At 43.2% G+C, this 12,406-nt stretch overlaps 1 protein-coding gene across 1 annotated transcript in view; it reads left to right on the top strand.

The window, feature by feature from the left end:
* LOC310801084 (ryanodine receptor 1-like) overlaps window positions 1-12,406 on the top strand; it is a gene marked incomplete at its 5' end in the record, with an annotated part of 52,161 nt that overhangs the window by 653 nt on the left and 39,102 nt on the right. The window contains 23 exons of the mRNA XM_083665050.1: window positions 4,131-4,250; window positions 4,503-4,604; window positions 5,051-5,071; window positions 6,269-6,343; window positions 6,551-6,629; window positions 6,882-6,994; window positions 7,154-7,253; window positions 8,085-8,181; window positions 8,290-8,364; window positions 8,484-8,640; window positions 8,879-9,043; window positions 9,198-9,319; window positions 9,548-9,734; window positions 9,896-10,031; window positions 10,224-10,319; window positions 10,441-10,559; window positions 10,675-10,808; window positions 10,913-11,154; window positions 11,247-11,439; window positions 11,562-11,778; window positions 11,853-11,957; window positions 12,080-12,183; window positions 12,279-12,362. Coding sequence (XP_083521176.1) covers window positions 4,131-4,250; window positions 4,503-4,604; window positions 5,051-5,071; window positions 6,269-6,343; window positions 6,551-6,629; window positions 6,882-6,994; window positions 7,154-7,253; window positions 8,085-8,181; window positions 8,290-8,364; window positions 8,484-8,640; window positions 8,879-9,043; window positions 9,198-9,319; window positions 9,548-9,734; window positions 9,896-10,031; window positions 10,224-10,319; window positions 10,441-10,559; window positions 10,675-10,808; window positions 10,913-11,154; window positions 11,247-11,439; window positions 11,562-11,778; window positions 11,853-11,957; window positions 12,080-12,183; window positions 12,279-12,362 — 2,843 coding nt within the window. The remainder of the gene's footprint in view (window positions 1-4,130; window positions 4,251-4,502; window positions 4,605-5,050; window positions 5,072-6,268; window positions 6,344-6,550; window positions 6,630-6,881; window positions 6,995-7,153; window positions 7,254-8,084; window positions 8,182-8,289; window positions 8,365-8,483; window positions 8,641-8,878; window positions 9,044-9,197; window positions 9,320-9,547; window positions 9,735-9,895; window positions 10,032-10,223; window positions 10,320-10,440; window positions 10,560-10,674; window positions 10,809-10,912; window positions 11,155-11,246; window positions 11,440-11,561; window positions 11,779-11,852; window positions 11,958-12,079; window positions 12,184-12,278; window positions 12,363-12,406) is intronic.

A 12,406-nucleotide genomic window follows, 5' to 3' on the forward strand; every position in this document is an offset into this window, starting at 1 on the left:
ATGTAATTTGTAAATGTACAGCTTTTGAAATAGGGAGACTTAATTAATAGAAAATTTATAGAAGACTGAGTAATTAATGAATTCCTCATTGTGGTCATGTGTAGAAGGTTATAGCTGTTCTTAGATGGTCGAATTATGTCCTTGGTATTTCCCTGGGGTACTTATGGAGAGAAGATCATTAGTCCACTATGCCAGTGTGCTGCATATGGACCCATACGCTCTCAGACTGCCTCTCTCCAGGCTTCCCTGGAGACCTGGAACAGAGACGAGGGGACGGACAGAGTGTCAAGGTTACCAACCATTTCACAGGGATCGCTGCTCACAAGCCTCCGACCAATCGCAAAGGATAATCTGAGATTGAATACTAATTGGATATGCAAACATAGTCCAGCACTTGGCATGTCATTATATCTGTTCTATCCTAATAAGAACTGGCTAACACACTAAGATATGCTGGCACTTATGTTTTGGCACTCAAATTGGCAAAGACTGATATTACATTTTCTTCCAGATGAACACAGCTGTCTATGAGAACCCATAGTGGAATGTAAAATCACAGCAAGATGGTTGTATATTGATATATTTATACTTGGACTTTCAACTTAAAATGTTAGATTTTGACTGTAGGGTGTTAACCTGTCAGGCAATCTTTCCTCAGCAGGGACTCCCAAGTCATATTTCACAGGCCTGGCTTTTCTATGTTTTGCAGTGTCAACTTGTAATGAGTCCAGACATGGGGTGTGAAAGATACATGAAATTCATATGTGTGTATTTGTAGAGGTATCATTCTCGAATGACACTAGCACTTTCTTTTTATAGTGCTATGTTTGTGCTGGTAGGAGAGGGGTGTAGAAGGCTTGCTTTGTCCTACAGCACACTGCCTGCTAGCTTTGTCTATGCTATATACTGTACAAAGTGACAAAAGGGTGTGCCACATTTGGCAAAGTGCCAGATGTATGGACCTGTTATAACACCCTTTTTACAGTAGAAATCAATTATTTTTGAAGCATCTGTGATGGCCTTATACAAGTTTGACAAAGGCGTCATGAAGTTGTAATTCTTTTAAAGTGGAAATGTGTTGCCAGGGTAAGAAAAATATTGAGGATGTTTCTCTCATCAAGAAGGGGACTGGACCCAAATGCATCTGACTGAGCTGGTCAGCTTAATGTGGAGGTGTGAGAAAGACTGACCATCATTTGCCTTGATGCTGTTCATCCTGAACTCTTCTAAGTTCTATATTTACAGACTCTAGGGATTAGCGAGTTTATAGCCTGGCCCATGACAGCAGCTGTTTACTTCAGTCCATCTGAAACGGTCCCCTTATTGAATATGTGATGAGGGGCTTTTGTTTATACGATTTGTTGAGTCATTGCCACGGTGATGGCTTAGGTGTATACTGTATGTTCTGTATTTTCTAACTGGTTTGCATCCCCTGTTCCTCTGTCACAAAGAGTAAGAGTAAGACTTACTTTTGACTGGTATTATATGGGTTTTGAATCTTGAGGTGTCTGTTTAAGAATAACAGTTTGACACCTGTCTCTGGCTGTACCAGTCCCTCTGCTCTTTGCATGTGCGCACTACAAATGATTATGTCGTTGAGGCTGAGTAATAAAGTCCTGACTTGCCCGGCCCTCCGGCTCTCAAATACTTGGTGCTCCACAGAGGGGAATGTGTGAGTAGCAGGTGCAGGGGACTGAAATAGAGGACCAAGAAGTGACTGCTGAGCCAGAGTCAGAGAACCAGAGAGATTAGTGCTAGGTCAGTTACAGGCACAGAGGAATGACAAAGAAGAGATGTGACTGAAGGTTAGGAATGAGAGAGAAGAGGTGTGACTGAAGGTTAGGAATGAGAGGTGTAGATTTTACATGGGTGTGAGTCTGCTGGCAGCTGTGAACCCAGTCTGTGTGGCTCCATGGCACTCATATGCCATGCTCTCCACCCTTGTTTTGGTTTCCATAGGATGGTTAGGGATGCAGGCTCTTCACAGTATCAAACGCAGCTTAAGATGACCCTGGAGTTCAACCATGAAACCGAAATCCTTTGGCTGTGAAATCTTACTTTATTGGTCAGAATGGTTTGAAAGAAGCAGAAGCTAAATACTGATATGACAGAGGGGTTTACGTGTCCATTAATAGGTACAGTATGGCGAAGGCCTTCATAAAGAGACCTAGCCTTGCTCTCTTGAGATGTAAAATATGTATTTCGGTTTACAAGAGTCCTATTGCTGTAACTTTATTCTCTTGTACAGCTTTTTCTTAGCCCCCTCTAAGTAGTTAAATTAGTTTTGGCTGCCACTCTACCCCTGGCACATATTAGTATAATATGGGCCTATCAAGGTTATGGGTGCTACAATATATCCGATGCCAATGAAACATGCTATGCTAGTGATCATGAAACATATACAGTTTATTATTCAGTATATGGTACAGTTGATTCCTCTTAAGTCCATATTGGAAACCCCCAGTACAGTTCTACAGTTCCTATTCAAATACATACTTGCTCAGAATAGCTCCATACTGTTTTTATGCACACATTGGCAACAGTCACGAGCCATTCCATATACAGTGCCCTCCATAAGTATTGGAAAGAGGAAGCATATTTTAGCTCTATACTCCAACAGCTATAATGCAACAATTACTATGAGGTTAAAGTAGAGATTCTCACCATTTAGAAATTACAACCCTTTTTATACATAGTCCCCCTAATGAATTTGCTTGAATTTTGCTATGCTTGAATTTGTGTTGACTTTGAGGTGTTTCTGATTAGTCAGGTGTGTTCCATCACACCATTTGTGCATTTGTGTGCAAGAGCTGCCAATGTCTAGTATTGATTCTAGGCTTTGCATTTGGAGTCTGCTATTGGTGTCTGTCAATATGAGGCCCAAAGAGATGTCAATTAAAGTCAGGGAAGACATTTTGAGGCTGAAATGTCAGAAAAATCAGACACATAGCCAAAACCTTAGACTTACCAAAATCAACAGTTTGTAACATCATTGAAAAGGTAAGAAAGCACTGGTGAGCTCAGCAATGGCTGGTAGGCCAAGGAACACTCCTAAAGTGGATGACCAAAGAATGCTCACCATAATAAAAACTAAACAAAAAAACAACTGCCCCACAGATTAGGAACACTGCAGGAGGTAGACGTGAATATGTCACAAACCGAACTAGGCTTCACTGCAAGGTTCAAACCACTAGTTATCCTCCACTAATATTATCATGTACCAGAGTGATTGCAAGAGGAAAGTTTGATCTGCCCAAAATTTACAGCATACCACCTCATCTCTGAAACATGGTGAAGGAGGTGCTATGGTTTGGTCATGTATAGTTGCCACAAGAACTGGCTAACTTGTCTTAATTTATGATGTTATTACTGACAGCAGCAGCAGAATGTATTCGGAAGTGTACAGAAACATTTTGTCTGCTTGAGTACAAGCAAATGCCTCCAAATTCATTGAATGGCACTTCTTCATACAGCAAGACAATGACCCCAAACATACTGCCATAGTAACGAGGGAGTTTTTCAGGGTGAAAAAGTGAAAAGTTCTTGACTGGCCAAATCAATCTTCAGATTTAAATCCAATTGAACATGCATTTCATTTCCTGATGATTAGATTTTAGGCACAAATACCCCAAAACAAACAACAACTGAAGATGGCTGCAGTACAAGCCTGGCAGAGCATCACCAGAGAATATACCCAGCATCTGTTGGGGTCAATGGGTCACAGACTTCAGGCAGTTTTTCCATGCAAAGGATTGTCAACCAAATACTAACCATGAGTACTTAATTTGGATATTACATGTTTTTTTCCAATACTTTTGGGGCCCTGAAATAAGGGGAGTATGTTTAAAAAATGTTGTGCTTTCTAAATGGTCCAATCTGAAAAAACCCCCATTGAATTAAAGCCGAGAATCTCTACTTTAACCCCATAGTAATTGATCCAAATCAAATCCAAACTGTTGGAGTATAGAGCTAAAAGAAGACAAAATGCTTCCTCTTTCCAACACTTATGGAGGGCACTGTATTTGGAGTCACAATATTGAACAATAATATGAACCCCCAGACTTGTATCCTTTGTATCAATGTTGCTTGTGCTCTTTGATGTTTTGAAATCTCCTTTCGTCTCTCTTTAGGATGATCAAGTTGTGCTACAGTGCACTGCCTCCATCCTAAAAGAACAGATCAAACTGTGCCTGTCATGTGAGGGTTTTGGGAACCGTCTCTGCTTCCTGGAGACGACATCCAATGCTCAGGTACTAGAATACCACATTCCACACTTTCACAGCAAGTTGCTTCTCCAGCAGGGTGGGCCGGTAGAGGACGGGCTCATTATAATGCATGGAATGGATTACATTGTTTGATACCATTCCTCATTCCATTCTGTACATTACAATGAGCCCATCCTCCGATTTCTGCCTCTGCCAGCAGCCTCCCCTGCTCTGCAGTATATGTCAGTTGCTGCCAATTACCTGGTTTGGCTGATGGATGAGTGTGTTTTGTTGTAGAATGTGCCGCCTGATTTGGCGATCTGCTGCTTCATCCTGGAGCAGTCCCTGTCTGTGCGGGCCTTGCAGGAGATGCTGGCCAACACCATGGAGTTGAATGAGGTAAGAGTCAAACAGAGAGAGGCTGGAAGGTTGTGCTCTGGGATCAAACTTTTGATGGACAATTATTCTGTTTTGTGGAAATGTATGAGGCTCTCGGACTGGTTCACCAAAGCTACAAATGTGATTTTTCATGTTGGTTAGACTTTTTATGAAGTAGTATTATGGGCCTATTACTGTGTGTTCTGCAGTAGTTACAGCATCCTCTGATGTCATTGACACAAAGCTGTTTAAGTTGAGTAATTTGCTTCTGTAGTTGAATGATTAATTACTTTTATGTACCAGTATTTTTAATTATAGTGTATTTCTTGTATAGACATTTTTGCCATATAGTACATGTAAAAAAACATGGCCTGAAATGGTTCAGATTTTTTACAGTAGCAACTTAACTTCGTTTTGTCTCTTTTCTGACCCCACACCCCATTTCCCCTCTCACCTGCCAACCATAGGCAGTCGATTTGGACAAATGGGTATGTCTGCTCATGTTTCACTTCCTGTCACGTTTCCTCCTCCCCTTGTCTACCCCGAGGTTCCTTACCCTCTCACCCAATGTCCCTGTCTGAATCAGTGAGGCAGCACTTTTTCCTTTACCCTCAACAGTAGGCTATAACTGCACTTCACTCCTCATGTCTTTCACACTTTGCTTAGTGTTGTCATAGCTTAAATACCAAGTTGCGTTTCAAATGACACTCAAGGAATGATTCCTGTCAGCAGCCTAGGAGCAGCTAAGAAGCTCTTACTGCATCCAACATCATAAATTTTCTCCACATACATACTGAGTGATGTCACGTACAATATTTCATTTGACGTAGAGCCTTTACTGCCCTGTCCCAAAGTGTCCGACAGTAAATAGTCTCCATTTTCAATTCCCTGTTCATAAATGTTCACCTCATTTTCACCCCTCCACATCTTGCTGGTCAAACATTGCATGCATATACAGTACCACACCTTCACCTTTACTTTAGCAATGCTGTTCTTCCCTGAGAAATTGTGTTTGCACTTCAACCAACCATCATAAGGGTTTCAAAGTGTAATCTGACCCGGACCTCAATCATGCCCTGTGTTCTAAACTTGGATTGCTTAACCCCAAAAACACCCCCAGGGGATCTGCACTCACTCACGGAATAATCATTATCATAACAATGTTTACGGTGGACGTGATAATCACTAATTTTAACAAATATGTTGAAGTAACAGTTGTTTTGTGAAATGTTTTGTTCTCCTGAATTTTTTTTTGTTTTTTTTCTTCAGTTCAGTCACAGACATGAACAAATATTACTTGTGGTTGGAATTGTGTCGCCATATGATGCATTGTACTTGATTGACTTGATGTTCTGTCATCGTTTTGTGTATCTCCTTCTATACTCACCCCCTGTTCATAATTGACATTATGTGGCCATGTCTGTGTTTTTTGGGGTTTCTCTGTGATATAAATGGTCTATGTAAATCCTCTCCCACTGGCACATAGCCAGGTTGTCTGTTGCCTGGCCCCACTGTTCCCTGTTTGGTACGAAGAGGATGACTGTCTCCTCTCCCATCTCTGTCCTCAGTCCACAAGAGTCCTGTGTGCCTGACCTCAGCAGCAGGCTGTATGCTGAATTAGAATCATACATTCTGTGGTGTGGTTGGACTGTAACTTGTCCCCTCTCTCTGTCCTCTCCTCCTAGTCTTCCCAGGGTGGAGGCCACCGTACCCTGCTGTATGGCCATGCTATCCTACTGAAACACACTCACTCAAGCATGGTGAGCTGCCTCCTCTCTGCCTGCAACATCCACTGTTGCCTCTCTGTTTTCAGTCTCTCACATTCCTCTCATTTGACTATCCACTATCCCTCTCCACTTCGACATCATCATCTAGTAGTCTCTTCCTTGTACTGTGCAATGCTGGGTTTAACAGCTGTGGGGGTCATAACTCAGGAGTGGACATTTTGTATTCTCTCTTTGCTGCAGTACCTCAGCTGTTTGAGCACGTCACGGTCTCTCACAGACAAACTGTCTTTTGATGTGGGCTTACAAGAGGATTCCACAGGTATGTTTCTTACTGTGTAGAGATCAGGGGAGGCTGGTGGAGGTAGAAATCGGAGGACAGCACTTGTTTGTTAGCATTCCTCATTCCATTAAAAAAAGAAATTACAATGAGCCCGTCCTCTGATTTCTGCCTTCACCAGCCTCCCCTGGGAGAGACATATTCACAATATGAAAAGAGCAAATTATTCTCAAGGTCTCTGCTGAATTCACATATTGGTCCTTATGTGAGTAATGCACATATGCTCCTCCATAGGGGAGGCATGCTGGTGGACCATTCATCCTGCCTCCAAGCAGAGGTCAGAGGGAGAGAAGGTCAGGGTGGGAGATGACCTCATCCTAGTCAGTGTATCCTCTGAGAGATACTTGGTAAGTCTTTTTTGTACCTAGTGTACAGTACCATCACCACCAGTTTGAAGTTGAGGCAGCTTACCAGTTCTTATCATCTCTTTCTCTCTTTTACTCTCCTTCTCTCTCTCTCTCTCTCTCTCTCTCTCTCTCTCTCTCTCTCTCTCTCTCTCTCTCCAGCATCTCTCCTACGCTAGTGGTGACCTCATGGTGGATGCCTCCTTCATGCAGACCCTGTGGAACATGAACCCTGTGTGTTCTGGGTGTGAGCTTGCTGAAGGTGTGGATTATGTTATTTTTAGATTTTGTAGTGAGCAGATACAGAGCCTTTGGAAAGTGTTCAGACCCCTTCACTTTTCCACATTTTGTTATGTTATAGACTCAATTTAAAGTGGATTAAATTAAAATAATTTGCCATCAATCCACAGACAATACCCCAGAATGACAAAGCGAAAACTGTTTTTTTAGAAATTTCAATACATTTATTAAAATTGAAATACAGAAATACCTCATGTACAGAGACCCCATAAAAACAAAGATATTAATTCCAAAATTACATGAACTATTATTCTTGCATTAAGATGGACTCAATTCAACTTATTGAGTGATTTGTTGATTTTTGCATTTTAGCTCATTTTAAGAGTGTCATAGCAAAGGGTCTGAATACTTATGTACATGGGGTATTTCTGTATTTAAATTTTAATAAATTTACTGACATTTCTAAAAACCTGTTTTCGCTTTGTCATTCTGGGCTATTGTGTGTGGATTGATGGCAAATTCTTTTAATTTAATCCATTTTAAATTGAGTTTATAACACAACAAAATGTGGAAAAAGTGAAGGGGTCTGAATACTTTCCGTATCTTTATGTATCTTTTCCTCATTCTCACTACCTGCTCATTCTCACTACCTGCTTTAAACTGATTATATAACCTGCTGTAAAACAAAAAGGTGGAAGTCTTGTGCACAGCTGGGCAATTTTTGGTGCTGATTCTAGCAGGATTAACTCAGTATCCCAAAATTGCAAAGAAAAATCATGCACTTGAATGAGTACGACCGACCATATTGTGCAAATTGTAACAAACATAACCTGCTGTAACCTTACCCCTGCAGGCTTCCTGACTGGAGGCTATGTTCTCAGGCTGTTCCATGGTCATATGGACGAATGTCTGGCCATACCTGCTGCCGAAGGGGGAGATGACCAGCGCAGGTGACCAAAACAGATGAATTGTTATTGTTATACACCTGATATCAGATATACCAGTATTATCCTCCACCAGTCAGTAACAGTGACTAACACATGCTGTGTCTATTTCAGAAATGCTCATTATGAGGGAGGTGCTGTATGTAGCCATGCCCGGTCTCTATGGAGACTAGAACCCCTTCGTATTGGGTGAGTGGATTCACTTGAGTGCATCAGCTTCCATGAAAAAAAAAAAATCCATTCACTTTTATTAACATAATGTCTGTTGTGGGGGGGGTGTGCTTCTTTGTGCTTGCTGCTCTATTCAGTTGGAGTGGAGGTCACATGAAATGGGGCCAGTCTTTTAGGGTCCGTCACATAACAACGGGTCGATACCTCTGTCTGGATGAAGAGAAAGGACTGCTGGTGGTGGACCCTGAGAAAGCCAACACCAAAATGGCAGCCTTCTGCTTTAGAGCTTCGAAGGTCAGTTATCACAAACCAGCTTATAACAGAAATGTCTTTTCTTTTTGTGAAGAAACATCAGTATGAAAATAAATGTTGTTCACTTTATAGAATCAACCACATGCTTTTAGCAGTATTGGGCCTAATCTATATATGAGGCCCCATATCTTCTACCTATACCCAGTGTTGAATAATAATATCAAATCCAACTGAGAGTGTATAATTCTTTCTCCTTTTTTTTCAATGTTCCAACTTGCAGGAGAAGATCGAGGTGGCCCAGAAGCGAGATGTGGAGGGCATGGGCACACCAGAAATCAAGTATGGGGAGTCCATGTGCTTTGTGCAGCATGTGTCCACTGCCCTCTGGCTAACGTACGCCTCTGTTGATGCCAAGTCCGCCCGTCTTGGACCTCTCAAGAGGAAGGTATGGTGGTGTGGCTAAGTGTCTAAAAACACCTTCAATGAAGGACAGTAATGTAAAAAAAAAAAAAAAAATGAATAGTGATTTGAAAATACACATATTTCCCCTGTTTTGAATACCTGTGTTTTCCCCATGTGTTTGGTTCTCTCTCTCTTAGGCCATCCTTCATAAGGAGGGTCACATGGATGACGCTCTCACCGTGGCCCGCTCCCAGACAGAGGAGTCTCAGGCCGCTCGTATGATCTACAGCACAGCAGGCCTCTTCACACAGTTCATAAAGTATGGATGGACCCTCCCTCCTTCACTGCAGCTTATAAACCCATATGAATATCTGAATGTATTAATGTCAGGTCCCAATTTATTTTCTAACTGAGTGGATCTTCTGTACTGTGTAAGGCCCTGACAACCAACTGTCCTTCCGAGCAGGGAGCGGAGAAAACTGCCTCAATGTACTACCTTATTATCAGTGCAGTGTTGTCATGTCCTCTCCTCTTCTCTTGTGTTCAGAGCGCTGGACTCGCTCAGTGGGAAGAATAAGTCTCCAGGCCCCCCGTCTCTGCCCATGGATACAGTGGCGCTCTCTCTGCAGGACCTCATCTTCTACTTCCGCCCACCCGAGGAGGAGCTGGAGCATGAGGAGAAGCAGACCAAGCTACGCTCCCTCAAGAACAGACAGAACCTCTTCCAGGAGGAGGTCAGTACTTACTTGCAGTGGATAAGGGGGATGAATACACCTCACCATGAACACATGCTATGCTATACGTAGGAACAGCTTGACACACTTCAATCTGAAGTGTTTTCACTGCCTCTCCTTTTTAATGTTTACATATTTTTATTTGAATTCATCCCACTCAGGGCATGATCACTCTGGTGCTGGACTGTATTGACCGTCTCAACGTCTACAGCACGGCTGCCCACTTCTCTGAGTTTGCCGGGGAAGAGGCTGCCGAGTCTTGGAAGGAGATTGTTAATCTGCTGTACGAGCTGCTGGGTATGTTTTACCCTATTATGACTCATGATTCATTTCTTTAATGACTCCTTAGATTTTTCCAAGGCATATGATGTTCCTCTGCATAACTACTATCGTAGGTGTGTGTCTACTGGGGATACAATACAATCTCTTCATTCTGAACATGGCCTTGCTTGGCTTAATTATTGTCTCTGTCATTCTCTTTATACAAAGCCTCCTTGATCAGAGGTAACCGCGCCAACTGTGCTCTGTTTTGTGACAACCTGGATTGGCTGGTCAGCAAACTGGACCGTTTGGAGGCTTCTTCAGGTATAGTCCTTCTGCAACCCCCCCAGCTCTCTTCCAGAACTGGTTGAGACAATTTCCATTTCATACTTCTATTCTATTTTAAGCGACCTCTGTGTTTCCTTGTGTTTTACCCTCACCGTAGGCATTCTGGAGGTGCTGTACTGTGTTTTGATTGAGAGTCCTGAGGTCCTGAACATCATCAAGGAGAACCACATTAAATCCATCATCTCTTTACTGGATAAGCATGGACGCAATCACAAGGTCAGTGACTGTTTGTTCAGGGATACTGTAATTACTTTTTTAACTAGTCAGTGTCAGGGAGGTGTTTAATGCAATCCTACTGACATGCTTCACCTGCTCTTTTCCTGTGTTTTAGGTGTTGGATGTGCTCTGCTCTTTATGTGTGTGTAACGGGGTGGCTGTAAGGTCCAATCAGAATCTCATCACAGAGAATCTGCTTCCAGGTCGCGACCTCCTCTTGCAAAGCAACATCATCAATTATGTCACCAGGTACGGTGCAACAACCACACAAGAACAAGATCTGTTGTAAATATTCAACATCTGCTCTTTTATTCACTTGATTCATATTTGTTCTATTTCCCCCTTCTGGTCAGTATGAGGCCCAACATCTTCCTGGGAACGTGTGAAGGATCCACCCAGTATAAGAAGTGGTACTTTGAGGTGATGGTGGACCATGTGGAGCCCTTTCTGACGGCTCAGGTGTTCCACCTGCGTGTGGGCTGGGCTCTGACCGAGGGTTACAGCCCCTACCCTGGAGGAGGTGAGGGCTGGGGAGCCAACGGCGTGGGGGATGACCTTTACTCATACGGCTTCGATGGACTCCACCTGTGGTCAGGTACAGTACAGTGAGCAGCAGGTCCTCCTGGCGTTGGAACACAGTCGTCTGTCACCTGACCACGTGTCATTGACCTCATCATGTGTCCATAGGGCGTGTCCCCCGTCACGTGGCTTCTCCCAATCAGCACATCCTGGTGGCGGATGATGTGGTCAGCTGCTGTCTAGATCTGAGCGTGCCCAGTATCTCCTTCCGTATTAACGGGCACCCAGTGCAGGGCATGTTTGAGAACTTCAACCTGGATGGCCTCTTCTTCCCTGTCGTCAGCTTCTCCGCAGGCATCAAGTGAGAACCGCAACCTAATGTAGTTGTTGTTATTTAGACTTTGTTTTATTCAGGAAATTCTGTCTGGAATAATTATTAAGACGACTAGATTGATGTGATGTCCTCTGGTCTCTCGCTTACAGGCTTCGCTTTCTCCTTGGAGGCCGACATGGGGATTTTAAATTCCTCCCACCCCCAGGCTATGCCCCGTGCTATGAGGCTGTGCTGCCCAAGGACCGACTGCGTATTGAGCCCATCAAGGAGTATAAGCATGATTTCAATGGTATCCGCAACCTGTTGGGGCCCACACAGTCCCTCTCGCATACAGCTTTCACCCCCTGCCCTGTGGACACAGTGCAGGTAAACCACTTACATTTGTGACACGTCTCTCTCTACCCTTACGATTGCCTCCATTCACTATGTTGTCCTTTCAGATTGTGCTTCCACCTCACTTGGAGCGCATTAGGGAGAAGCTGGCAGAGAATAGCCATGAGCTTTGGGCTGTCACTCGTATTGAACAAGGATGGACCTTTGGGCCAGTGAGTGCTCCCCATACAACTCTTGTCAGCACAAACCATTAATATGACTGTATATACTATGTATGTAGGATTGTCATCTGGCTTACAGCTCTTAATTTCCCCCCCTATACATCCATTCTAAGTTCCGAGATGACAATAAGAAACTGCATCCCTGCCTGGTAGATTTCCAGAGCCTGCCTGAGCCAGAGAAAAACTACAACCTTGCCATGTCAGGAGAGACACTAAAGTGAGTCAAGGTCTTGGACATGGTATTCTCAGCCAGATAGTGTTTTTGTGTACTAGGAATTCAGTGCCGCAGCCTCACTCTGTGTTTTTTCAAAGGACACTTCTGGCGTTGGGCTGTCATGTGGGAATGGGAGATGAGAAAGCAGAGGAAAACCTGAAAAGGATAAAGCTACCCAAGACGTGAGTCATACAGTACTTCAGGGTTGTGATGCATCATTATTCTG

The sequence above is a fragment of the Argentina silus genome (genome assembly GCF_951799395.1).
Source record: "Argentina silus genome assembly, chromosome: 2".
Lineage (NCBI taxonomy): Eukaryota > Metazoa > Chordata > Actinopteri > Argentiniformes > Argentinidae > Argentina > Argentina silus.